The sequence below is a fragment of the Camarhynchus parvulus genome, chromosome 2 (genome assembly GCF_901933205.1).
Source record: "Camarhynchus parvulus chromosome 2, STF_HiC, whole genome shotgun sequence".
Lineage (NCBI taxonomy): Eukaryota > Metazoa > Chordata > Aves > Passeriformes > Thraupidae > Camarhynchus > Camarhynchus parvulus.
In genome coordinates this window covers 103913927-103940575 of record NC_044572.1, presented here as the reverse complement: position 1 = coordinate 103940575, position 26649 = coordinate 103913927, and the positions used below count along the sequence as shown (strand labels likewise).

The window sequence follows — 26649 nt, the reverse complement described above, 5'->3', positions numbered from 1 at the left end:
TACATATGCTCTTGTGGCTGATAATTGCATCTCCAAGAAGGCTATATTGGCTAACTACAAGGTATCTGAATACTGTGTTAATTTAATCAGATGAGAATCATAAAGTGCAGTTGCATAGTTTCTGAAAAATAAACCTTTTGGCTCTGCTCTTAGGGGAGAAATAAAGCAAATGGCATTTCTTTCCCTTCTTTAATTTGCTGATCTGTTTGTTTACAAAATTGATCTAATTGCTGATTTTTTGGCACACCTATTGTTGAGTCCCTTATATTAAGTCTTATTCTGAAGGACACTGAAATAAATTGCATGTTTACAAGAAAGGGAACAACATTCCAGAAACTTCCCTCTTTAAAACTGGCAATAGTGTTTAGCACGGATATATTTATAATATGAACTAAGAACACGATATGAGATCAGCAATTGGTGTGTTTCACAAAGCGGAAAAGGGACAGACTGAACAGCATAAGCTTTTGATTTTATATATACATGTCCTGATTCTGTTAACCACTGTGCAAACTCAGTGGAACTCATCTAATTAATCTAAATAGATAATTACAAAGGAGGTCAAGCTTCTTACTCGTGTATTTTCACCAAGAGTAGCACCTAGGTGCATGCTATACATATCAGAAACCATTGTTAGAGACAAAATTAATGGGATCTTGTAAGATACGTAGTATTATAGTTAGAATTTATATTTACTTAGTATACCTAGATATCTGAGCTTCCTGACAATGTTTTTGATGTAACTGCACCGAACTTTTCCTCGAACAGAAAGAACATGAGGTCCTCCTGGATATTTCTGATCCATGTGCTGTGTCTGAGTGGCCACCAGTGCGCACCAACGAAGCAGGAGGAGATGAATCTCCGGGACAACCTCAAGCGTACGTAAGCTTCTCCTGCCAGGGTGGGCTGGAAGCCCCCGGGCCCAGGTCTCCAGCTGGGTAGGGTATCTTGGCTTCCACAATCACTGCCATCAACAAGTTCCACTTGCATGTGTGGAGCTTAGAAACCAGAATAAAGTCGATTGCATGCCTACATGCACTCAATAGGAAGAACAAGCAGGATGAGTAAGTAAAGGGATTAACAGATAAACATCACCTGCCAAAAGAAAAAAGTACTTACAGGATTTTTATAGGTTATTTGGTTCCTTGTAGATTGTCAGAATAGAAACCAAACCCAAAATTCAGTTCAACAGATTTTGAACTACTTTGTTCGTTCATATAATCTTTGAAAATATTTCCTCTACACTTACATACTTCACTGAAAAAGGTGGCTTTTACAAACAAGTGAAAAAAAATTACTTAATTTAGAAAATAGCAGCTATTCTGCATACACACACACACACACATGCGCGCATACACACACACACACTTCTAAGCATGGCTTTGTTTTGTGGAGAGAAAAAGGATCAGCCATTAAACAATCCTGTGCTTCAGTCTATGTTGACAAGATTTCTGCAATAAACAAACAAACAAAAAGCTAGGGATGAGGAAGATATAAAGGAAGAAGTGATTGATGTGTTTTTGGCAGTCTCAAGGTGAGATGGTTTTACTCGTTTTGTATAATTACAGTGGTAGTCAGGGTATTTCCACAAAAAAAACAAATACAGATAAAGGACAGGCAATCATGCAGAGCTTCAAGGTGCAATGCATGGGCCAGCCCAGGTTTTCACCAAAACTCTGTGGTCATTACTTCACAGTAAGCCTACAAGTTGTATTTTTATGAAAACAGGTTGAAGGCACTTGTAATCTACATTTTCAAAATGTAGAGGGAAGCTGTCACAGGCTTCTACCAGATCAAAGATAAATATAAAGGTTATGTCATTAGAAAACTGATGGATGAGTGATCCCTGGAGATATTCAAAACCCAGAGTGATGATGTCCTGTGCAGCCTGATGTAGTTGACCATGCTTTGAGTGGAGGGGGCAGACTCACTGATCTCCAAAGGTACCAGCCTCAGTTGTTCTGGGATTCAGTATTCAGCAGTGGGACAGTTGAATGTATCTTTTGAGCTACATACAGCTGATCCTTGCAAAAGCTCTGGTCCAGATTCTTCTCTGATGGAAATTGTCTTGGCTCAGTGTCATTCAGCATTCGCTATCTCAGATTTGGCTCTGCCACTGTAGGGAAACACAGAGCTATTTCATTCTCCATCATCAGTGCATGACAATTTGCAATAGTGTTAAAATCTGATTAAATCACTGTATAATTTGTCTTTTTTTAGAATTATCTGAAGTCGGAGAGAAGTATGTAGATGAAGAGGTAAAGAAAGCTTTGATTGGTATTAAGCAGATGAAAATTATGATGGAAAGAAACGAAGATAAGCACATAGATCTGATGAAAACCTTGAAGAAGAGCAGTGAAGAAAAACAGGTAACACAAATGCATCTGTGGGGGTTTTATGCTTATTCTGGGAAGAACATAAACCAAACTGTATGTACAACACAAGCAGTGTACATCTTTTCATGCAGTCACAGGACTGAGGCAAAATCTGCTTCTGGCCCTTTGTTTCACTAGCAGAGGAAAATTGCACCTACTGCTTGTTTCTAAAAACCCCTGCTTCACTGAATTCACACCAAGGCAACTGCAGGCCTCTGTAGAACAGTGTTCTGTGCAGAAGGTCCAGCAGCTCTGCCCTCCATGCCTCTGTACTCCTGGGGCCACAAGATGTTCTCCAGCTTGCTTTGCAAACTTCAGACCTGCAGGAGAACATCAAAGCACAAATGATAATGTGCTCTAAAGAAAGTACAGTGAATCAGGGAAATTTCTATTATCTTAGTGCAATGCCTAGGTTCAGAGCCATGTGTTCAGATGATCTGAAGAAACAGAGGTTTACTCTATATTTAAAAAAACACAAATATCCTAACTTTGTTTCAATAAAGTTGAAGGAAAATTCTCTCCTGGCCCAACATCTGGTAGTTAGTTTAAACTAAAAAAGTACCTGATAGCTTTCTAACATCTTAAGGAACACCAGTGCACTCCCACAGTCAACACTCTTGTTAGATCTTACTGGATGATTTCATTTACACAGGACTCACATCCACAGTGAGAGTTCATAAAACACTGAATAAATGTATTAGAAAGATCAGAAAATAACTGAACATAGATTACGAAAACTGCAGTTCTTTTCTCCATCAAGCACATTTTGACAGAAGTTTTCTTTTATGTGAGTCTCTTCCCTGTTGGAATGCTGACAAAAAGGAATAAGCCCATCAATTGAAAGGTTTCTGTTACACTTAGAGATAACTTGGAACATTGTTTGGAAACAAAAACTATTGCAATATGTTGCAACTGGAGAGAGAAAATAATGATGTGTAATCCACTTTATTAATTTCTAATAGGAAGAAATTTTCTCTTTCCATTGTCAAGTCTATTCCAAAAATGCTGCTTCTTATCTGCTCAGTTTTGTGCCCTAACTGATGAAGCAAGTAGAAGCAGCATTGTGAAATGCACCTTGTTGCCCCTCAGTATGGAAGGAGTGCCTCACACTTCCACAAGAGCAGGAAAAATTCCCCTTTTGATTAGTACACTCACAAACAGCAGAGATGCTACACTTTTATATATTTCTGCATTAGACAGACTTTATGGCAAGGACCTACCCTCATGAAATATCAATCCCTTAAAGGTAGAGAAAGGCAACAGAGAAGGACTATTTGTGGGACAGATGAGTACTGTTCAGATGATATAGAGCAAAAATAACACGAGTTGAACACATGACCATGGGGGAGGCTGAATTTTTACACAGAATGGTGTGTGAGTTTTTTTCTTAACATCAAAAATCCTGGTAGACTGTAGAGATCCATTTGTTTCTCTAGGCCATGTCCCCTGAGAGACCAACAGCAGAAAAATCCTATAAAGAAAAGGTTTTCAATTTTCAGTTCCCTCCATATGTGACTGCAGCTGAGAAGGCAACCTAGCCTAGTGGTTAGGGATTAGCAAAAAAAGGAGCCATAAATAGCCAAAATGAGTGATGAACACCGGGGTAAGTACTTAGAATGTTGATCTGAAAATTGCCCTCAGCTGAATCTTTTTCCTCACTTAGCAAGCCTTGCGACTTATGGATGAAGTAAAGGCAAGACTGGAAGAAGAGGAAAGACAATGTCAAGTATCCTTGAAAAATCTATGGGATGAATGTGAATCTTGTTTAGAAAGTACCTGCATGAGATACTACACAACTTGCAAACATGGTGTGTCAACCTTTAAGAGAAAGGTAGGAGGAAACTTTGCATCTGGAGAATACTCTTGAGTTCACCCAAAGAGACAGCACATCTTATTTCCTCAATACCTAGGTCTGCCAGTTATATCAGCTTACTAAAATTAATTTCATTTGGAGAGTCTGGAAATATGAAGTTATATGGTAGAGATTACATGTGATTATGGTCATGGAATGCTGAGCCAAAATGAGTTCAGTTGCACCCTGGCAAGATTCCATGGAAACTGATGACTCCCCTAACTCAAACAGACTCATTCCAGATATAACATGTTTCCTCTCACAGTGGGATTTGCACTAAGATGCTCGATAACTGTTTCTGAAAAATATCACATAGATTCTTTATGGTCTGTCTGAAAATCAGCAAAGTTAAAAGTGTAGATGTAGTTACCAAAATTACATGGGGGAAAATTCACCTAATTATTACACCATTCTTTCCTATATTTATCTTTAATAAACCCTTTAAGTAACAAACAACTTTAAAATGCTTAACTTCTTATAATAAAGGAATCTGTCAGCAAAGGAGGTTCCCCTAATTCTACTAGAATGAAAATATGGTTTCCTATCTGGCCCATAATTGCTACAAAATTTAAGAATTGTAATCACATTTTTTATTTGAGCATACGCTTTAAGCGCAACATACTTCTGAAGCAAAACTGTACTTGCTGCTACTAAAATGTTGGCCAGATTCTCTAGCTTTCACCCCTCCCATGTACTGAAAAATACAATAACTTAAACATTAAATGTGGTGTTTCAGGCAGGGTTTAGAGCACAGGTGTTTAATATTTGTGCATATTCTTAAAATAATTCAGGTTAAAATGTGGGAGATATTAAATTTAAAACTATTTGTTATACTTTTAGATTAAATTTAAAACTATTTGTTATACTTTTAGCTTGTTGGGTATCACTCATAGGTAGCCCATATAAATATTTTGGGTTTTCAAGAGTCTGTAGATGCTGCAATTACTGCAGTAAAAGTTATACACTGCATTGTCCCTGTCTTTGACCCTCTTGGTAACATCCCCCATCAGTCACTTGGTTTACTTGAAGCATTCAAAGTAAGAGCTGTGTTATGACCAAAGTTACTAAAAAACAAACAAACAAACAAACAAAAACAGGGAGAGAAAAGAAAATATGATAACGGTAGCTGAGGACACAGAGACAGCAGGAGCAATACTTGCTTAGGCTGTTCCTGCAGTGCTGTTTCACACTTCACCTACCCTCTAAGCTGCGCTAGTGGTCAGATCAAGCTGATGATTTGTTTTTTGTTTGTTTTTTTAATTAATATATTTAACTGTCTTTATCTATATGTATATCTGTCTACAGATATCTATCTATATCTCTATATGTGTGTTTTAGCAAGGTGCTTCTTAACCCTTGCCCATTTTCTAATGCCATGGAGTGTGGCTCAAAAAGCCACTCCATTGGCTCAGACCAAAGTAACGCCTTAAGAGTGGGGAGCAGGGAACCAGTGGCTGAGACCCAGGAACTGGAACTCTGTGACAGCAGAATTGACACTTGGCCTCTCACATGGTAAAGCCATGGACTCAGAGCCACTGCTTTACTGATTTTGCTGGTTTCCATTCACACAAGGACATGAGGATTTGACCAATGGTGAGAGAGGACAGGCTTTTTACAAATCAAGGTGAGAGCAATCACCTTCTGCTCGCTACACTGCATGTAAGCAGACAGAAATGCATCTCAATCTTTACAACATAAAGTCCAAGCTGTCTGTTGGAAGAAACTCAAATGCTGACAATAACTTTGAGCCCCCACAGATTAAAGCAAATTTTTTACTCCAGATCTGATTTGGAACTAATGATTTAGATTGAATGCACTTCTCCTCTTTGGGGTCAAGTGTCTTAAATTATTTCAGAGAATATGCTGTGTTGGCAGTTATTAAGAGGGCATTGTTTCTTTGAGTATTTGAAAGAGAAAAATTAGAGACACTTACCAGAGAGATAAGACACTGATAATTGTCTCTCCTGATCTGTCTCCTTCTTATACACAGGTTGAAGATTTTTTGAGGAAAATACCTCCACTCATATTTACGTTTCATGAGGAGCAAGGAAGAGACATCCAGTCTAATGAAAAGCCTGAGAAAGAGGATACCCAGCTAGTAAAGATGGAAGATTTATTTAGCCAGTTACTATTGGATGTGGGCTCAATATTTGACAGAAGTTTCATTTTTTTCAAGCACATGCAAAAAGAATTTGACCAGTCTTTTCAGACTTATTTCATGTCTGATCTGGAGATGAGTGAGTCCCCCAGTATGCCAGCTTTACCTGAGGTCACCACCAGAATTGAAGGCTCCCAGAGAGGCTGGGGCATGCCTGGCTTCTTACAGATAGTTTTTGATTTCAGCAGGACGGTATTCAAAGGTGTCAGCGAGGTGATCACCGATGTGTTTGATGAATACCGAGATTACAGAAGAGATGTGCCAGAACAAACCAAAGGCAAGTGTTAGAAGATGAAAATTGACTGCACTGTCAATGACATCAATCCCCTTGGGATGGCTAAACTACAGCGAACTACTCAGTTTCCAGTATGAGTGTGAAATACGTAAGGAAGCTCTGGAGGTTATGGGTCAAGGATAGCTATCAGTTAAATGAACAAATAGAAGCCACCTAGAAATCTCAGAGAAATGTTGCAGGGGACTTAGGGGTACTACGCAGCCTGATTTTCATGGCAATTCTCAAAGCATTTGCATCAGCTCCTCAGGAGCACTTAATTCAGGGTGGATGCAGGTTTTCATAAGGCTGACTGGCAGATTTAATCTCTGCATTTGTCAGGATATGATTTGTATCATCTCTTATTGACATGGTCACCAATTCTAAAAAATTAGGGTAATTCTGTGAGATGTTAAGGCATATCCCTGCCCTTGCCAAATGATGCTAAGTTCAGTTTGACAGCTGCAAGTCCTGTTCCAGGCTACAGCAGCAATGTAATCTGACAATCAAATACCAGCTAATCAAAGACCAGTCATCAGGTTTTCCAGTGACCAGAAAATTCTGGGCATACCATTGGTGATGACACTCAGTGAAGGAAAAGGATCATGGCTGACTTTTAGAATACAAATAAGCCTCATATTTGACTATTGCAAACAGGACAAATACTTGCTGGTCCTTGTCTACAGGGAAATCACAGTGAGCACATGCCATAACTCGGAGTGGCAGGTGACATAAACATTACATGATCATCAGGAAATACAAAGTTAAGTGACTCTTGAACAGTGTTTTTAAATTTTTCTCTATATCATAAGCCATGTTACTTCAGAAATAAACTTTGGTACTATGTTCTCATATAACTGTATATGATTATGAAACATCTTGACTTCTAAGGGTCAAAAAGATCTTACCAGAACTCACATGTTGTAGAAATAATGTGTAATAATATTAGCAATTGTTTGGTTATGTCTGGGGAATACACTCCTAAGTCTTTATAAAGGAATATACTACAGTATGAATTCCTTGAAAGAAAATATAATTTGAATCTTCTCTTGACTTCTACTTTTTAATAATTTATTCCTTTTACTTTTTTGGGGTGGAGGGGAAGTGGAGGGGTAAGGAAGGGGATTTATGCAAAATACTTTGGATTAAGGACAAGAAATTATATTCTAGCACTCGGGCTCGGTAATGAATGCATACTTATAAAGACTCAAAGTTTAACAGCAGTCTAAAAATACTATGACTTCATTCTAGATCCTGAAAGAAGTGGCATGTTTTCAAAAATTGTGTCAGGGCGCCAGAGACTTCAGTGCAGGGAGCTCCGGGAGAACTCCTCTGGATGCCCACAGTTCCACGAGAGATGCCAGAAATGTCAAGACAATCTTTTGCGTGGTAAATAACTATTTTCCTTTTTTTTTCCTTTTTCTTTCTGTAATGCATTGATTACTGGTTTATAGATTTTGAGGTTTTAATTTTCTACTGGAATTAACATTTAACATAGTCACTGAGTTTTTACTCTAACCACGGCTACAGTAACCATTCCTCATTCCAGATGATTTCAATTAGCTTTCCCCACTGTCTCCACAGAGTGTCAGTATAGCTCAGTTCTTAACATACCGCTGGTGCTCCAAAGAGACGTCCCACAGCCTGTAACAAAATATATAGGTGCTTTCTTAGAGCTGCAATCCTGCAGAGAAGCAAGATGTGAGGCAGCAGCCGATCCTGCCTGGGTGCAGCAGTGCTGAGCAGAAAGTGAGGAGAAGCTCAAACTCCTGACAGTCGCTTCTCCTGCTGACAAGCAGGTGTAGCCTCAGGTATCATTCAGCTCCTCACAATGAAAGCAAGTGCTGAAGAGCCTGTAATTACTTTTTGTTGAACCCTGTCTGCAGATAGAACTGACATGAAGGACAAAAAGGGGACTTCATGTCAGTAAATAGGGAGATGGCAGCTCTGTCAGCACCGTCCATGGGCACCTGAAAAACCTTCAGACTGATCACCTAGAACTGCCAGTCAGGACTCCCACTGCAGCATAACATACCTGTCTTTCCAGAATTATTTAGATCTTAAAATCTAAGAGCATTAAAGCATTAAACCTAATGCTTAAACCTAAATGTCTTCAGAATATCTCCAGTGGGGCAAACATGAATGAACAATGAAATATTTTTAAAATAATATCTGACCAATTATCTTTTTATCTACACCCATGTATTAAAGATACCAGTTTGTTACTGTACCATCAGCTTGAAGGTGCCCCTTGATAATCCAATTTGACAGAACAGAAACTGAATTTTTACAGAGAAATTATTGCATAGAAATTTTTCTTGTTTAAATCCATATTTTAATAAAGAAAATATCAGTAATCTTCAGTTCTGAATTTGTGGCAGATGGTGCTAGTCTACTGTCTAGCTATTGTAAGATAAATATTAGGTCCTAACACTCAACAAGAATACAGGCTTTCTTGTTATAACCTCTATCACAGAATAATATAATAATTTGGGGTTAAAGGGACCTTGGTCTAGATGACCAACTCCCCAGAAATCAGCAGGAACATCTTCATCTGGATCATGTTGCTCAGAGCCCCACACAACCTGACCTTGAATGTTTCCAGGGATGGGACATCTACCTGCTCTCTGGCCAACTTGTTTCACTGTTTCACCATCCTTATTGTAAAAACTTCTTGCTGACATGTAATCTAAATCCACTCTCTTTCAATTCAAAATCATTACCTCTTGTCCCCATCGTTCTTACAGGCACCCTTCAGTAGCTGATGGTCACAGATTATATTCAAAGACACTGTAAGTGTCCCCAGAGTCTTCTCCGGGCTGAATAACCCCAGCTCTCTCAGCCCATCGTAATAAATAGGAGACGTGCTCCCAGCCTCTAACAGTTTTTGTGGCTCTCCTCTGGACTTGCTCCAACAGGTCCATGCCATTCTGTGCTGAGGAGTTGTCGTGGTTTGACGCTGGCCCAATGCCAGGCACCCACGAGAGTTGCTCGCTCACCCTCCCCTGCCATAGCTGGGCAAAGGAGGAAAAAGAAAAAATTAATGAAGGCTTCATGAGTGAGATAAGGACTCAGAGAAATATTTAAAGGCCAAAAAAGGCTTAAATTTTGTTGCAAAGTGAAATTTATTACTAACAGAATCAGAGGAGGGTAATGAGAAGTAAAATAAGCCCTTAAAACACCTTCTCCCCCCAGCCCCTCCCTCCTTCCCATCAACAGTGCAGGGCATGGTGGTTTGGTCAGTTCATCACCAAGATTTTCTTCCACTGCTCTGGGAGAGGAGTCCTTCCCCTGTGAGGCTCTGGGGGCCCTCCCACGGCAGAGAGTGCTCTGTGAAATTCTCTGGTGTGGGTCCACTCTCATGAGCAGCAGCCGTACTGCACCTGCTGCAATGTGAACTCCCCCCATGGGCAGACAGTCCTCCCAAAACTGCTGTGGCATGGCTCTCTTCCCATGGAGTGCAGCCCTCCAGGGACAGGCTGCTCCAGCCTGGAAGCAGGGGCCTTCTCTCTCCACCGGGTCTTCCATGGATCACAGCCTCCTCCAGGCATCCACCTGCTCCAGCATGGGCACCTCCCCCACGGGCTGTGGATCCCCACGGGCTGTGGGTGGATCTCTGCATCCCCCAAGGATCCCCAGGGGCTGTGGGTGGATCTCTGCATCCCCGTGGATCCCCATGGCTGCAGGGGCACAGCTGCCTCACCATGGTCTCACCAGGGCCTGCAGAGGAATCCCCACTCCAGTGCCTGGAGCACCTCCTCCCCTCCTTCTCCACCGACCTGGGTGTCTCCATGTTGTTTCCGTCACATATTCTCACTTCCTCCTCTTCTCTGACTAGAAGCAAAACCCCATGACTTTGTTTCTCTTCTGGAATATGTTATCACAGAGGTGTTAACAACCTCTCTCATTGGCCTGGTTTTGGCCATCTTCAGAGCCATCAGCTCTGGATCTGCCAGACATGGTGGGAAGCTTCCAGCAGCTTCCCACAGGAGCCATCTTTGTGCCCCCCCTGCTACCTAAAACCAGGCTGTGCCAAACCAATACAGGAAGCCAGATCTGGATGAAGTACTTTAGGGGTTTTATGAGAAAAGAGTAGGAGGGCAAAATCACCTCCCTCAACCTGCTGGCCATGATTCTTTTGATGCAGCCCAGGATGTGTTTGGCTTTCTGGGCTGTGAGCACACATGGCCAGATCATGTCCAGCTTTTCATCCACCAGCACCCCCAAGCCCTTCTTGGCAGGGCTGCTCTCAGTCTGTTCAGCTTCCAGCCTGTGTTGATAGCAGGAGTTGCCACAAGCCAGGTGCAGCACCTTGCACTTGGCCTTGCTGAACCTCATGAGGTTCACCTGGGCCCACTTAATGAGCTTGTCCAGGTCCCTCTGCATGGCATCCCATCCCCTGGGTGTGTCAACCACACCACTCAGCTTGGTGTCATCTGTGAACCTGCCAAGAATGCAGGTTGCCCCTCGATCCCCCTGTCCATGTCATTGATGAAGACATTAAACAGAACTGGTCCCAGTATGGACTCCTAAGGGACACCACTTGTCCATGATGTCTATTTGGGCATGAAGACATTGACCACTACCCTCTGCATATGACCATCCACACAATTCCTCATCCACCACACATTCCACCCATCATCAAATCCTTATCTCTCCAGTTTAGGGAGAAAGAAGGATGTTGTGGGGGACTGCATCAATGGCCTTACAGAAGTACAGATAAATGACTTTTCCAACCCTTTCCTTCTCCAGTGATGGAATCACTCCATCATAGGAAGCCACTGACTGGTGAGGCAGGACTTGCCCTTGGTGAAGCTCTGCTGGCTGTCCCGAATCACCTCCCTATCTTCCATGTGCCTAAGCAGAGGTTCTTGAGGATCTGTTCCACAATCTTTTCAGGCATAGAGGTGAGGCTGATGGAGTGGTCCTCAGGGTCCTTCTTACAACCCTTTTTCAAAAAAATCAGAGAAATATTTCCATTTTCCTCATCACCAGAGACTTCACCTCTCTTCCATGACTTTTCAAATATCATGGAGAGTGGCTACATCAGCCAATTCCGTTTGAACTCATCAGGTCCCACAGACTTAGACAGGTTAAGGTTCCTCATGTGGACTTAAAACTTCTCTTACAGTGGAAAGAACTTTGCTCGCTCAGACCCTGCCTTGCAGTCTATATACCTGGGATAGATTCAAAATGGAATATAAGCCAATAAAAGAACTCATAATGTATAAGAAGACTGTGAAGTTGCTATATGTAAAATTTACCAGATCTTATTTAGCATTAACAAAAAACCTATTGTCATGAAATATTATATAAACCTTATGTATTATATGATATAAACTTGCTAAATGTCTTTAATACAACAAATGGCATAATGCATTCATTTTGTCATTGAGTCTAAACTAAATCTACCATAATCAGTAAGCAAAAATTAGTCTCCTTTTTTTCAGCATTATTTAAAGACACATCCAAACCATGCCCTCTCCCTAGGCTTTTTTACAGTTTTCATTTCTTCAGACAGAAAAGATGAAGAACAAGACGTAATACTGTCTTTTCTAACAGATTGCCCAAACGTTCCTGAGCTGCACATAAAGTTTGATGAAGCCTTTAAGCTGGTTAATCTCTCAGGGGAGCAGTACGAGCAGATTCTCCAGGTGGTTCGGCATCACACGGAGGACACTTCCTACTTGCTGAACAAAATGAAAGAAAGGTTTGGGTGGGTGTCTGAGTTATCCAACATGACCATTGGACCAGAAAACATTTTCAACGTAGTTAAGGTAAGGGTTGTCTTCTGAAGGGAGCTATTGCTGCCTTTAAACTGCATTTTGCTCATGTTTACACTCCTGGAGGCTGTGGATGTTCATACATGTGTAATGTTTAGCTTTACAACATGACTTTCCTACTCATCTTGAATTTGTGTGTGCTTGGTAATCCCTCAATGAGCTGAAACTCCTGAGATTGGAAACTATTTTCCTCTAAATCCTTTTAGTGTGATGGATTGCTGATAGGCTAACCTGAATCACTGTCTGATAAGAGTAAATTGATACTAGCAGCTTTGACTGGCCTCAGATTACCTTCCCAGATAAATTGCACTGCACCAGTCACTAACACATCCACATGAGATCGATGAATGTCTAGCTGTCTGTGCCTGTACTTACATACTCCAAAGTTCAAAGAAGGCAAATGTTATACAGATTTTTTTGCAGTGGAAGCTGCACACGCTTGACAGCATTGGCCAATATTTCAGTAAATACATAATGACTAATTGTGTCTCACACACAAAGATACATCCAAGGTAAATCAATCCATTTTCTTGGGCAAGGGACAAATCTTTTTCTCTCTTCTAACTCAGAAATCCACTCATATATAGTGAATTACTACTATTAGTACCAGAACTTTATGCAAAATGATAGTACAATCCACCAAAAAAAGCACAAAATAGGAACAGGAGACAGGCACATTTTCCCAACTGAGTCTGAGATATCTGTCCTAGGAAAATAAAACTAGAGAAATAAGTCTGCTTTAGAGAAACACACAGGAATGAATAAATTCAATCACACAAATGTTGTATTGAACTTAGTGGGACAGCTCAGAAGTTTTTATTGGGAGAATAGAAGCTCTTTATAGATGTAGCTCATGATATAAATATTAACATGCAGTTCTTTAATATGGTCTTGGCAGTGCCATGTCAGCTCTTTCCACCACCTACATAAATTCAGACACCCACTGTCTTTTCAGAAGAAAGCAATTTAAATAAAGTAGACGAGTCTAAAATATTCCCCTATTTAATTTTCCCCTGTTAAAGAGACTGGGCACAGCAGGTATAAACAAAACTGAAAGCACACAGCAGTTTGTGGTGTCTAAAGTACTGATCTCTTCTAGGTGGTACCTGGGGATCCCTCCAGTAAAGATGAAACTGTGGTAGATGTGAACGTTCTGACTTCACCTACTTTCACCATTAAAGTTCCTCCCAACTTAGATCCCAAGAGTCCTGAGTTCATCGAATACATAGCTGGGAAAGCACTCCAATTGTATAAGCAGAATTTTTAAGTGGTAAGTTCATTCTTTCTGCTTTCACAGAGAACACACTTCTTCATAAGAGGTGTTTACATTGCAATAAACTTTAGTTGGAACAAGATTCATTCATGGTGCATACAAGACTACCTTCTCAGAAAGGACACATTGAGAAAAACACAAGCATTATGGAAACCACAAACAAACACTCAATGTTCTTGCCTGCAAAACACAGACACGATGATATTAAAAGATTTGACTTATATATCTGTGAAACCCCCAATCTTTAAGTAACAGCTGGGATGAGGTAATGTGATAATAAATATTTCTTCACAAAAGAATTGCCTCACAACTGCAATCCAGTGTCTTGGCATTGAAAACCACGTCTTTGTGTTCATCCATCATGAATGGACTGGAATTACCACTATTCATTATGGTTTTGGTTTTTTTTTTTAATTTTCAGTAGTGTTTGAGAGCATGCTCATATTATTTTTGATGATAAAGGAGACAAAGTGAGAATCACCACCAGGACTTGGAAAAGCTGTCTTGCCATAACATTTCTGCATTAGCAGCACACTGCTCAGATTAACAGTGTTTATTCATAGAGGCTACAGTTCAGCTTGCAGGATCATGCACAGAAAGATCATGCACAGAAGGCTCTCTCCTTGTTTAAGACATTTCAAGAAGACGAAGGAAGAACCAGGCAGAGAGGCAGGGAAGACAAATGTTTCATATTCTGTAATCCCACAGGGAATTTCCAGGAAAGATGGAATGGTTTTAGGTGGCATCACACTGCTGTGAAACTTGTAAACCACCCTTCCCTGTGTTTCCCTTCCAAGAGGACCCTGGGATGCACAGTTTTAGGGGCCTCTGACTCTCAGAGTTGTCTCTTCCAGGGGAACAGAGCCACAAGACACATGAGATTTTCAGGCAAATCACTGCAGTGTTTCCAAATCTTCTGAGAATGACCAGATTTGGACATTGTTTCTCTTTAGGTCATAGCTGATTTCCTCAACTGAGCAATTGAAGCATGACCTGCACACAAAGAGAAGTCTCAGGAGGCAGGGAAAGAGCATTCAATGTTAACAAAGTAGATGAGGAAGATTTCAGCATTTTGTATTAAATCTGCTTATTCTTTTGAGGTCGGAGGCACACTTTTTGAGCCAATGAAAGAAACCACACCCACCAGAGAGGCTGAGGTGGGCTGCAGAATTTAGACATAATAGAATAAACCATGTACTTTGCTTAGGTAAATGTTGGTGAAATTACATTTTGATATTTATAAACATCTGAAATAAAATGCTCCAACACTTTCTCTACAATTTTTCTTCAAAATTCTCTGTAATTTACATGCAGTTGTAAATATAAATGATAAACACTCTTTCAGATTATTGAATACTAATCTTCAGGGCCTAATGATGGCAATAATTATTTCTGTAGTTTGATGATGATTTTTAGTCTGAATCTTAGTCTGATTTTCCTGTGGGCATATCTTGTGTACCCATTTAATAACTGGGAAAAGTAAGCAGTGTTGATTTCAAAATCACACCATTCAGTTTGCACAAGGCTTAGAGTACATGAAAATGTAATGGATAAAAAAGAGTTAAAATTCTACAAGAAAACTGGACAGATCTGTGAGAACAGAAAGGGAGAGAAAAAGAAAAGTTTCTGTCTGGTTTTTATGTTATGCATGCCTCTATAGCAGGACACTGGTATATTCCACATATACTTACTTTTCTAACATATTTTTCTCCATTCAAAACCAAAATGTATGATTTTTCTTCTTTTTTTTTCCTCCTAGGAAAGAAGAAGTGTGAATTCTTTCTTCCTGAAATAAAATATAAGCTCCTTAGTTGAACTACCCTGATGCTCAACATAGCTAACTGTTAAATTTCTATGGCTAAAATAGTTGCATATAAATAAAATGTTGCTTAGTAAATACTGTGACATATAAGCTATCAACCAGAGACTTCAGAAATCTTTAAACTCCCCCAAAACCAAATCCATTTCAATATTAGTTTATTTAAATAAAATGTTATTTATGTTGTCAGTAAAGTAATCTTTGATAACAAGCTATGGCTCTGGTTATACAAAGATTTAAGGACATAATCAGCTGTAAGCATAAAAGTAATTTCTATTTGCATACGTACATTCAAGCATATTCTCAAGCCTTTTCAAGACTGATTCCCACAGATGTTGCACATTCAGCTGTTTGAATCAACCAGATTTCCATCTGCATGTAGCATATTATTTTGCAATGAAAATATTCAATTTTTCTGCCAGTTGCTTTTGATGCTTATTGTGTACATTAAATGACTTATCTGAATATGCACTAATGAGTAAGTCTTCTGCCTTTGGCATTTCTTACAAACAGTAGTCTGCCTCTGGAGTTTATTTCTTAATTAATTAAAAGCCTTTATCAGTAAAGAAGCTTGTTTCTCCCTAAATTATACACATCAGCTTTCAATGGTATTTGTTAATTATAATAAAGGCTAAGAACTGATGTATCTCTCAGCTAGATGCAGAGCTCTAGGTGATTTGGTATCATTTGCCATGCAGCGCTTTTCTAAGCATTTTTTGCACACAGGTATATGCACCATTTCCAACTGTAGCTCTGCTAAATGAAGTATGCTAATTTCAAAGTGCACAAAAACATCTTTATCAGATATGAGCAGAGAAAAATATCCACCCCCTACTTACACTTTATGATTTCCTTTACTTCTATACATACACAGTAAGTGTATAAATTTATATGAGGAAAAAAATAGATTTTACTCTTTTAATTAGTGAAAAAGATTATTTTCTGCCTGATGCAAAGAAAGGTAGCATTTTCTAATCCACAGTCCTCTGTGGTCCTTAGCTTCCATCATATATACGTGTATTTCAGGGTCCTAATCACGACAGATTATCAGTCATAACATAACATAAACATGTCACTTGTCAGAAAGCTGGGCTTTATCTCAGAGATAAGTGACTCTTAGGAAATTCTTGACTTCCAAGAGATACTAATGATTAAATATTTAGAGAAGAATCAGTTTCTTCCGACTAGCAGACACTATACATAGAAAATTTTCAGAGGACACCATGTTGGGAACAGTTGCAATCAGACACGGGTCAGGATGCAAAATGACACTGGGACATGGGAGAAGCTGAGATCAACACGATGAGACCCAATAAACCCAAGTGACGAGGACTACCCTTAGTGAGCAGCAAATGTGCCAATAAAATATGAAGCAGGAAGCTGACATGGCATGGTGTGAAAGGAACCTGGCTTTGGAAGCTCAGGTCAGGGTGACACCGCTGGACGTGGAAGGTGAGCTGTACATGGGGCATGGCACTGCAGGGCCACCACAGCAGGGGAGACAAGGGAGGCTGGCACAGGGGCTTTTTTGGGATATCCCGGCTGGGGGGATCCAGTGCCAGACGTGTGCCGCCTGCCAGGCCCAGCTGAAGGCTTTGGTCTTGCTCAGTTCTGACATGGGGTGCCTGAGGCTGCAGAGAGAGGGAGAAAGATGACAAATGTCAACAGCACTTTGCAGCACGGGATGAGCCTGGAGAGCGCTTATGGTGGCACTAGAGCAGAACCAAGTCACAGAATCACACAGTCAATCAAGTATGAAAAGACTTAAGCCCCTCTGAGCTCATTGGGTGCAACCTTGGACGGAACACCACCCTCTCTGCTAGAACATGGCACTACAGGCCACCACCTCTTTCTTCAAACACCTCCAGGGATGGTGGCTCCACCACCTCCCGGGGCAGCCCATTCTGATACGTGATCAACCTTTCTGTGAAGAAACTCTTCCTAAAATCCAACCTAAAAGAGCCGGTATGGTTCGAGGCACTGGCTCGGGCCAGCCCTCCCTGAGAGGGAGCAGCTCCGCGCAGGACCACAGCGAGCGACTACGGACGCGGCGAAGCTGAGGACCCCCAGGAACTGGAAGAGGAAAGGGAGGGGGATAGGGAAGGGGACGGGCGGGGGAGGAGGTGGCGGTGGTGCCGCTCCGCTCCGCCCCGCCCGCCCCTCGGCGCCGTTTGGCGGGAACTCCGGGCTTGCTTTGGCGGGAACTCCGGGCTTTGGCGGGCTTGGGAGAGGCGCGCAGCCGGAGCCCAGAAGACGGAGCCCAGAAGCCGCTCGCCAGCCATGCCCGCCGACGGGGAGCTGCTGAGCGGCCCCGCCGCCTGCCCGGAGCCCGGCGAGCAGCAGTACCTGCAGCAGGTGCGGCACATCCTGCAGCACGGCCACCGGAGAGAGGATCGCACCGGCACCGGCACCATCTCCGTGTTCGGCATGCAGGCGCGGTACAGCCTCAGAGGTGGGCACCGCCGCGACCCCCGGCCCCTGCCCTTGCTCCCTGTCCCTGCTCCGGCCCCTGCTCCCTGTCCCTGCTCCTGCCCCCGCCCTGAGCCGGGCTGAGTGTGGGGGTCTCACACGCTGGGCCTGTCCCGCTCTCTCCCACCCGAGGGCTCTGATCATGGGAGCTACACATCCTAACTCCTTATTTCATATCCCACCCTCACAATGTCAGGTGGTGGCATTGCCCTCTGTGTAGGGAAAAGCCGAAGTCTGCTCACCCTGGCAAATGGCTGGGCCCCTCTGACACTGTGGAACTCTTTTCCAGATCAGTTTCCACTGCTGACGACGAAGAGAGTGTTCTGGAAGGGAGTGCTGGAGGAGCTGCTGTGGTTCATCAAGGTTCGGTATTTGGGTGTCTCTGTGGGTGGTGGGCCCGAGAGTGGCATAAACAGAACCAGCTGGTGGGCAGTGGATTAATGCATTTGGGTAACTGCAGATGCTTCTGTTCCTATTACAGAAGAAGTGCAGCTCCCTAATACTGTGACCACACATGGAAGGTCGTTATTACCAAGACATTCTGCATTTTAGTGCAGACTATTGCTACCAGGGCAATCAGAATAGTTTCTCTTCTATTTCTTCTTAAAGGAGAAAATTTAAAATAGTGAGGGCTTGGACTAATTTGAAGATAATCCACAGCTATAAAGCCTGATGCAGTCTCTTTTCTTTGTGTTTTAATCAGAAATAATAATATGAGACAGATAGTAGGCAATTTAATGATCTGTTTTTTAATATTGATGTAGCTTGATATGAACAGAAACAAGCAGTGTGGAACCACGGGTGAAGAAAGACTTATGTAAATGCTAGACTTTTTAGTAGCAAAAAAATGAGATCTAATAAAGTAAATAGCTGTACCTAATACAATAAAGTTCAGCTATAGTTAGTTTATTACAATGTAAGTGTTCCTTTCTATGTTGTGATATTGTGCAAGTATGGGAGAATTTACATAAGCATTTGCTAGATAGCAGGACTCAAATCCAAATTGATTTTTTAAAAGCTTTTGGTTTTGTTTTCGGTTTGGTTTTGTTTTTGCTTGTTTGTTTGTTTTGTTTGTTTTGGGGGGTTTTGTTTTTTTTTTTTTTTCCTAATGTAAAAGACTAGACACTCCCCAAACCAGCATAATTTCTGTGTTGGATTTTTGAGTGTGCTGATTTGGACATCTTGCAAGATTCAGTGACATTTTTCTGGGTTATTTTCTCATTTTTGTCATTTTAACAAAAGGATTTTTAAGACCATAAGCTTGTTATAGGTAGCTTGGAAAAGACTGTGCCTAGGCCATACATTTTTTGTTAGACTATTTTCATCAATCTGTAAAGCAACATCTTGTTCTCTGGAAATATAAAATGACATTCCACAATTGACCTTGAGGCTGTTTGTGCATTCACAAAGTGTGAGAATCCTGAGTTAAACAATAGCAGTGTGGCACTTCAAACTCCATCCCAGTGTGTTGCTTACAAGTTTTTTCTGTCTGTGTGCAAGAACTCATGCAGTACATTAATTCCACTGTTCATCCTTTATGAGTGGAGAAATTCTGTGGACTAGCAAAGCTTAATGTAAGTGTTCTAAATCATACCCTCTGTGTTCGAATTAGGATGCAGACTTCTCACTGTGTTTTGTAGGGTTCTACAAATGCCAAAGAGCTCTCTGCAAAAGGTGTGAAGATTTGGGATGCTAATGGGTCGCGTGAGTTCCTGGACAAGCAGGGTTTCAGCACCAGAGAGGAGGGTGATTTGGGACCAGTGTATGGTTTCCAGTGGAGGCATTTTGGAGCAGAATACAAAGATATGTATACAGGTAACCACATCCAAATACAGTCTCTCTCAGTGAGACAGCTGTGACACATCACTTCCAGAAGCCTGTGTGGAATGGAATGTTCTTAACCATTCACAGCAAGCTGATAGCCAGAATAAAGAGAGTTTGAGAGAGTTAATTTAACTTTTCTTCCTTACTCAATCTTAATTATCCTGAAAGATGTAGCTTTGTATACTATAGTTTGGTATTTGTGGAACAGATGAGTCACAAGGCACACACTGTTACTCTGTTACCTAGAGCAGATGTGGTTGCTGATAGCTGGAAGGATGTGTGTGCTGCGGTCCAGAAATCCAAGCTAGCTCCATTTGATAACAGAACACAGGCTGCCATCTCTGTATACCAGTCCAGGGTCCATGAAATTGTTGTGCTGGAAAGAACTGGCATCAGTACACTACATTCACTGGAGGCGGTGAAGAGAAAGATTTTTCCGTTCTGCATCTGGAACAAAGTAGGGTGTTTCCACAGCTGGTGATGCTGTGGACAGAACAGCTGTGACAAGTTGTGATGTGATGCAATACCTGTTGGTATTTTCAGTGGAACTGGTTTATTAAACTGACTCTCAAATGTATCGATTCCTCTTTTCCGAGTCTCTGAAGGAGAGGTTACAGAAAATGCTTAGAGGGCTGCCATTAAGAAAAAGGTGTCAAAAACCAGATTGTCACTATCTGGTGTGATTCTTTTTTAACTTGGATTAACAACATGGTTAGTTATCTAGGTGAGGTTTCTTGGTTCTTTGTTTTGTTTTCAGTACAGCCTCAAATTGCAGCTCACATGAATTGCTGATATTAGACTTAGTATTGGCATGTTGGCCACTAGCAGAATACATTTTTGTGGTAACACAAATGATGCAAATTGTGAACTGGCACATCTGAAATCTTACAGTTTATCATCTTAAAAAGTCTTAAGGTACAACATAGCATGGAGAAAAAGAACAAGATAAATTCCCATAATTTTCCTTACAAACAGATTTCCTTAAGTTGCATTACTGATGGATAGGTAATTAGCTTCAGGAACTAACATAACCATTTGACAAGGCTTCTGGCACGGTACTGCTGGCAGAAGAGTTCCCAGAAGCTAACTGTGTATTACTACCTTGTTTGCCAGCTTGGGTCTCCCTGTAACCATAATTTGGTGTAGCTGCAATAAGAGTTATTAGAAAAAAGTAGTTACCAGCCATGCTGATTGACTGGCATGAGTCAGAACAATGGTTAACTAATGACTTTTGTATTCTGAAATCCATTCTAATGGTCAGTTAATTTCAGAAAATTTCTTACACAACTGGTTTTGAGCCTAAAATTCAGCCTGTGTTATTGGGTGAAATGTAATATCCTGTATTACACATGATTAAAGTTCCTTTCTGGAGCTAAATGCTATGTAAATTTAGTTCTCACACGTGACCTTGAGAGTGCTAGATGGATACATTTATTCATCTGTCAAAAACCCTACTTTTGAGTGTGTAAAGAATGCTGGCACACTGGTCTGGGCATAATTTTCTTCCTATATAAGAAGGAGCACTGTAGCATGCAAGTTGAATTTTTAGAAAGACATTTTAATCCAGAAATGCAATAAGCAAATCAGTGTAAATACCATGGTACTAGGTAAATACTAGGTGGTAATATCTTGTCCATTCCAGTACAGCTCTTGTCCTATTTAGGTAACAAGTCATCATGAGTGATAAAATATTTGTCCTGCTGGTTTTTTGTATTGCAACTTCTGTTTCTTGAGGTTTAGTGATTATACAGAATTTTTATTTGGTCTTAAAATAAATCAAGTGGTTGAAAATGGAATAAATAGGAATGGTCCTATTTCAGTGGGTGCTAAATGTACTCAGACCGCACAAAAGAATTGGGGGGACATACAGAAATATCATGAGAATTTTACAAGCTCTGGAGCATCCTAAGAAAGACCAAGAACAGCCAATGTTTGGATAGTGCCAACTTATTAATCAGTTTTAAAGTTGCAATAAAATCTTCAGAGGTTGTCATTTGGGTATCACTTTTCAGTGGGACATGGGCTGGGTGTTAAAAAAATAGCATGGCTTGAATCTGTCCAGTTTAGATCTCATTTGTTCTATTTCTCCAGATTACTCCAACCAAGGAGTTGATCAGTTGCAAAAAGTGATTGAAACGATCAAAACCAATCCAGATGACAGAAGAATCATTATGTGTGCTTGGAATCCCAAAGGTATTGAACAGCTGGCAAAAAGGGAATGCAGTTGCACATTATATTGCTGTGTGTTAAATTATGTTCTGTTCCTGTGTCAACAGTCAGTTCCATTCGATGTCCTTGTTCATTCTTTATAAAACAACCAGGAGTGCAGTAAAAATGGTCAGGAGTTATAATCTTGATTCTCTTTCTACTTTATCCTCATGTTCAGACCTCAAAAATAATGAACCATTTCTTCAAAGCTTTTCTCTCGAGGTTAAAATGAGGGATACACCAGTGTCTTTGACATACAGTCTATTCAAAGACAGTAACTCTTATTTTAAAAAGGTAAAAATCTGAAACCATAAACTGTATTAAAGCAATGTGTCTGGCTTTTAGCCATGTAATCTCTTGTAAACTTAACCCTTAAAACTAGAGAACAAAAATATTATTTGTGTTATCATCTTCTCCTTGAACATGGGATCATATGACGAACCTGTATCATATGAATGATAGGGTCTATTTATACACACATATCCATTCACTCTGTTGGGACTTCTAAACAAGAGCTACTGCAAGAGAATGTTTAACTTTCACTCATTATAGACCTGTGCTCCAAAAACATCACAACATTTTTCACTGTTGTCTGAAAGGGTATGCCGCATGCTGTCACTGTTATTTTCAAGGTTAAACATTCTCAGAAAATATCTGGTGAAAGTTTTCCTTGCCAAGCTCTAATTTTACTCGCTGCATTTTTAAGCGTAGAAAACCAATCAGATCTTCTGGTTTCTATTTTTTTTTTTAATGATCATTACTTTTATATCTCAACAAACACATTGCAATGGGAAGAGAGTAAGATGAAGCAGTTTGAATTTGCTTTAGGGTATATGCTTAATTTTAGTCTTAATGTCTTCCTTTAGGGAATTCAGCTGCCTCACCAAGGTGAGTAGAAACAAACTGCTGTGCAACATTATGGCATAAGTCTGTTCTGTGGAATATCTTTTTATGACTTTCTGGTCATACAACCCAGGAGACAGCTTGTCATGACCTGGACTTAATTGCTTGGGCAGCATGTGCTTATAAACAAGAGAAAAAGCAACAGAATGGCAGTGCAGTTGGCTCTCTACAGTATCTCATTACATGCTTGTTTAAGTTTTGCATCTTCTACATTTATAACATACTAATGCTGTTACTGTTTTCTCCCCTCCCCACCTTCTGTACCTCATTTCCTAGATATTTCCCTGATGGCTTTGCCGCCATGCCATGCCCTTTGCCAGTTCTATGTTCTAAATGGTGAATTGTCTTGCCAACTCTATCAGAGGTCTGGAGACATGGGACTAGGAGTGCCTTTTAATATTGCCAGCTATTCACTGCTCACATACATGATTGCCCATGTCACAGGGCTGAAGGTAGGCTCTTTAGTCATTTCATTTATTCTTGTCTGAGAAATGAGGGAGTAAAAGATAAGGCTCTTCATGTCATGTCCAAGAAAAACTGGAATGAGCATACTGTTTGAAATCTTGCTGAAATATGTGTAAAGAAGGGCCCTGTGAAATGATGTGAATTGCCTCTGGTTTGTATGGGCAGTTAGAATCAGCAAGGTAAGAATTTTAAAATTCAGGTTAAGCAGAAGATTCTTTCATGCCTTGAATCTGTCAAGACTGACCTGTTCACTAGTCTTAGAAATCTGAACTGAGTGCTTGTCCTCATGGGGTAGTAATATACAAGTGATGAGATTTTGTAGCATGTGTTTATTACTTATTAGAAGTGAGAATAGCTTAGCAGTTGCTGTCAAGGTTCTAATTTGGATATTCTGCCCATCTAACTTCCAGCTATAATTTCAGCTGTGTATTTCTTTGATTTCTTACTGTAGATGCTTACATGTAGATGAGTGGTAGTATGTGCTCAAGTAGCTCCTGCCCTGACTTCAGAGCTGTATTTTGTAATTTGGCAGAGAAACTTAAATGCATGACAGTCTTGTACAAAGGAAAAACCCCTTTTCTTTAGGGCATGTAAAAAATTATACCAGAAAGGCTTTCAGTGCCTAATCCTCCTGCCACCAGCAACATGAAGTGGAACTTCTTAAAACAGGGCAATAGGGCAGAATCAGACTTCACAGCAACCACAGAAATTAGTCCAAGCTACTAAAAAATGTGAAGTTTAACGTTACGTCCAGCTGTTGCCTCTCAGCCACTTCCTCTCATGGCTTTGGTGGTTTTCAGCGTAACACATCTGAGGGCTGATCAACATTGGTCAGAAGCCAGCAAAAGAGCTGATGAAACTTCCTCATGTGAAATTCCATTGCTCAGGGGTTGCTAAGTCACAGAACCTGCAAGCTCTGGGCACTTGCCTGTGCCTGACACCTCCACTGCTGTTTAGTAGTGGCTGAGGCAGCTGCTCTGAAGCCAGCTTTGGCAAGTTTTACTTACTAGAAGTGGAGTGGAAAAGCTGCATGTCACTGCTGCACCTGTTTCTGTGTCAGTGGGCAGATCAGTATGGCTCCTTTCATTTACCAAAGCTACTGTCATAGCAGGATTTGAAAGATAATTTTTTTGTAAGCTAGTGGAAATTTCATTATATTTTCCATTAATTATGCATTAGTAAGAGAAGCTTGTGCCATTTACAGCTTTCAAGGATACAATGGCAATTCCACACTAGCAAGGTGCTGAGAATCAATACTGTAAGCATTGTAATGTTTTGCTTTCTTGGAATCTTACTGTTGGAAAAACCACATGTATTCTTCATTCTTTTCAGCCTGGAGAGTTCATACACACCTTAGGAGATGCTCACATATATCTGAACCATGTGGAATCTCTAAAAGTCCAAGTAAGTACTTACTCTGTACTCTGTCCTTGTTTCTTCCACAGTGCCTTCCTTTAAAATATCTATTACCTTGATATTTTAAATTTCCTTTTTGCAGATATTAATTTTTGTGGCTTTTTTTCTCATTTCTGTCCTAATAACTGTAACATTTTAACATCTGTTCAGTTGTATTTCTGTTTGCAAACAGAAATACAATATAAGCATGATTGAAATGTACATCTGTGTACTGCTCTAAAACCAAGTTAGAGAGCCAGAATCTGCACTTTTAACTTCAAAAATAATTCCACCTAGTCCCAGTAACACAAAATAAAATGTCTTTGTAATATATCAGAAAAGGATCACTTAAAATTCACAGAGTTAATCAGTAATACTATTTGGCTGAGAAAGGCTACATTTTCTTCAGGAAGTAATTTGTTGCAGTAGGATAAAATCAGTGTTTGATTTGATTAGACTAAGCTTGGACTGAATGTCCTCATTATAAGTATCGTGCAAAACCATCCAGATAAGTAGTTATTGATTCAGACCCTAAAGATGAGAAGTGAGAAGCTGTAGAATATTTGATGCATGTTTGGGTCAGATTTTCCAATTTAATTTCCCTGGAAGGAATCAGTTCTGTAACCACCAGAACTGATTTGCCATCTGAAAGTACTTGCAGTGCATTTGGATGATCAGGGAATTCACCTGAAAATTATGCTGCTGCTCCCTGTGAAAATACTAAGGTAGATTCTACCTAACTGTTTTGGGATTTTCTGCAATTTTTTTTTTCTTAGTGTAAGTCTTCTTGGTGGAAAGGGAAAGCCTACATAGTGTAATCTGATTTGAGATTGAGAACAGAGTCTCTGCTTTCAAGTATTAGCTTTGTACAGTAAGCTTGCTTTTATTTCAGCTTCAGAGGGAGCCAAGGCCTTTCCCCAAACTCAGAATTCTTAGTGAGATTAAAGACATCAGCGACTTCAAGGCAGAAGACTTTCAGATTGAAGATTATAATCCTCATCCACCTATTAAAATGGAGATGGCTGTCTGATGCTATAAACCAGCATTAAATATTAATGTGGAAATGTACCTAAGCTACTTAGTTTCTCTAAAGTGGTGGGGGTTTTGAATACTGCAAAAGGTATTTGCTTTATTGTTAAATAGTCAAAGACCAGATTTGCCTTCAGTGCTGCTACCCTGTAGTTGTACAGGACTGGTGATTATTCCTCATATGCCATGCAGATGTTAACCTACTTCTAAGTTGTTAGAGAGATGCTTTTCTACACCTTGTTTCAGGTGCCAGTGGCCATTTCTGTTACCATTCAGTTACTGTGTGTGAGTAGCACAGGCTTGCTTACATGCTTGATTTAGTACTGAAAATAAGAACTTGTATGTGTGATAGAGGATTCCTTCAGGGTGGGAGAAATTATTAAGTATATTCTAAAGAGTGTATGTTTAATAAAGCTTTTTAAAAAAAATCTTCTGGAAGGCATGATGCATATTTAATTCTGGTGTGGTTTTTTATAGTTAGTAGTAAAAAAGGGTTGGAAAGCAAAATGTCTTGGAGGGTAACATCTGGCAAGGAAAAACAACTTCCCATAGTCTTCACAGATGAACCATCAGGAAGGCAAAAGATTTTAATGGAACCTTGCTGGAACTGCAATCTCTACATAATGTCTCTGTAGCAGCAATTTTTTATTTATTCCTCAACCCTACATAAATTACTAATTTGATATAAGTCAAAGATAGTTGCAGTTAAACAGAAGTTACCAGATAATATTAGTAATCAGCTGTCTGTCATCATTTAAAACAGATCCCACAAACATATGGACTAATTCTGCAGCCTGGAGCAGTGAAACCTAGAGATCATAGTAT

The 26649-nt window shown here is 40.4% G+C and overlaps 2 protein-coding genes across 2 annotated transcripts; both read left to right on the top strand.

The window, feature by feature from the left end:
* Positions 1-775: 775 nt before the first annotated feature.
* Positions 776-13706, top strand: CLUL1 (clusterin like 1). The gene is made up of 7 exons (XM_030964305.1): positions 776-878; positions 2221-2369; positions 4039-4206; positions 6218-6662; positions 7908-8045; positions 12219-12433; positions 13539-13706. Exons 1-7 carry the CDS (start codon positions 776-778, stop codon positions 13704-13706), a joined length of 1386 nt encoding a protein of 461 aa, XP_030820165.1.
* A 3978-nt stretch (positions 13707-17684) lies between these two features.
* TYMS (thymidylate synthetase) lies at positions 17685-26252 on the top strand. Its single transcript, XM_030971161.1, has 7 exons — positions 17685-17983; positions 18290-18363; positions 19641-19815; positions 21916-22017; positions 23212-23387; positions 24733-24804; positions 25688-26252. The coding sequence occupies exons 1-7, from the start codon at positions 17812-17814 to the stop codon at positions 25823-25825; spliced, it is 909 nt and encodes a 302-aa protein (XP_030827021.1). The 5' UTR covers positions 17685-17811; the 3' UTR covers positions 25826-26252.
* Positions 26253-26649: the final 397 nt, after the last annotated feature.

Excerpts from the sequence above, each read along its gene's own strand:
- TYMS (XM_030971161.1), top strand. The coding sequence starts at position 17,812 with ATGCCCGCCGACGGGGAGCTGCTGAGCGGCCCCGCCGCCTGCCCGGAG. Across the intron at positions 17,984-18,289 it reads GGCGCGGTACAGCCTCAGAG|ATCAGTTTCCACTGCTGACG; the intron begins GTGGGCACCGCC and ends ACTCTTTTCCAG. Across the intron at positions 24,805-25,687 it reads TGGAATCTCTAAAAGTCCAA|CTTCAGAGGGAGCCAAGGCC; the intron begins GTAAGTACTTAC and ends CTTTTATTTCAG.
- CLUL1 (XM_030964305.1), top strand. The coding sequence starts at position 776 with ATGAGGTCCTCCTGGATATTTCTGATCCATGTGCTGTGTCTGAGTGGC. Across the intron at positions 2,370-4,038 it reads AGAGCAGTGAAGAAAAACAG|CAAGCCTTGCGACTTATGGA; the intron begins GTAACACAAATG and ends TTCCTCACTTAG. Across the intron at positions 6,663-7,907 it reads TGTGCCAGAACAAACCAAAG|ATCCTGAAAGAAGTGGCATG; the intron begins GCAAGTGTTAGA and ends ACTTCATTCTAG.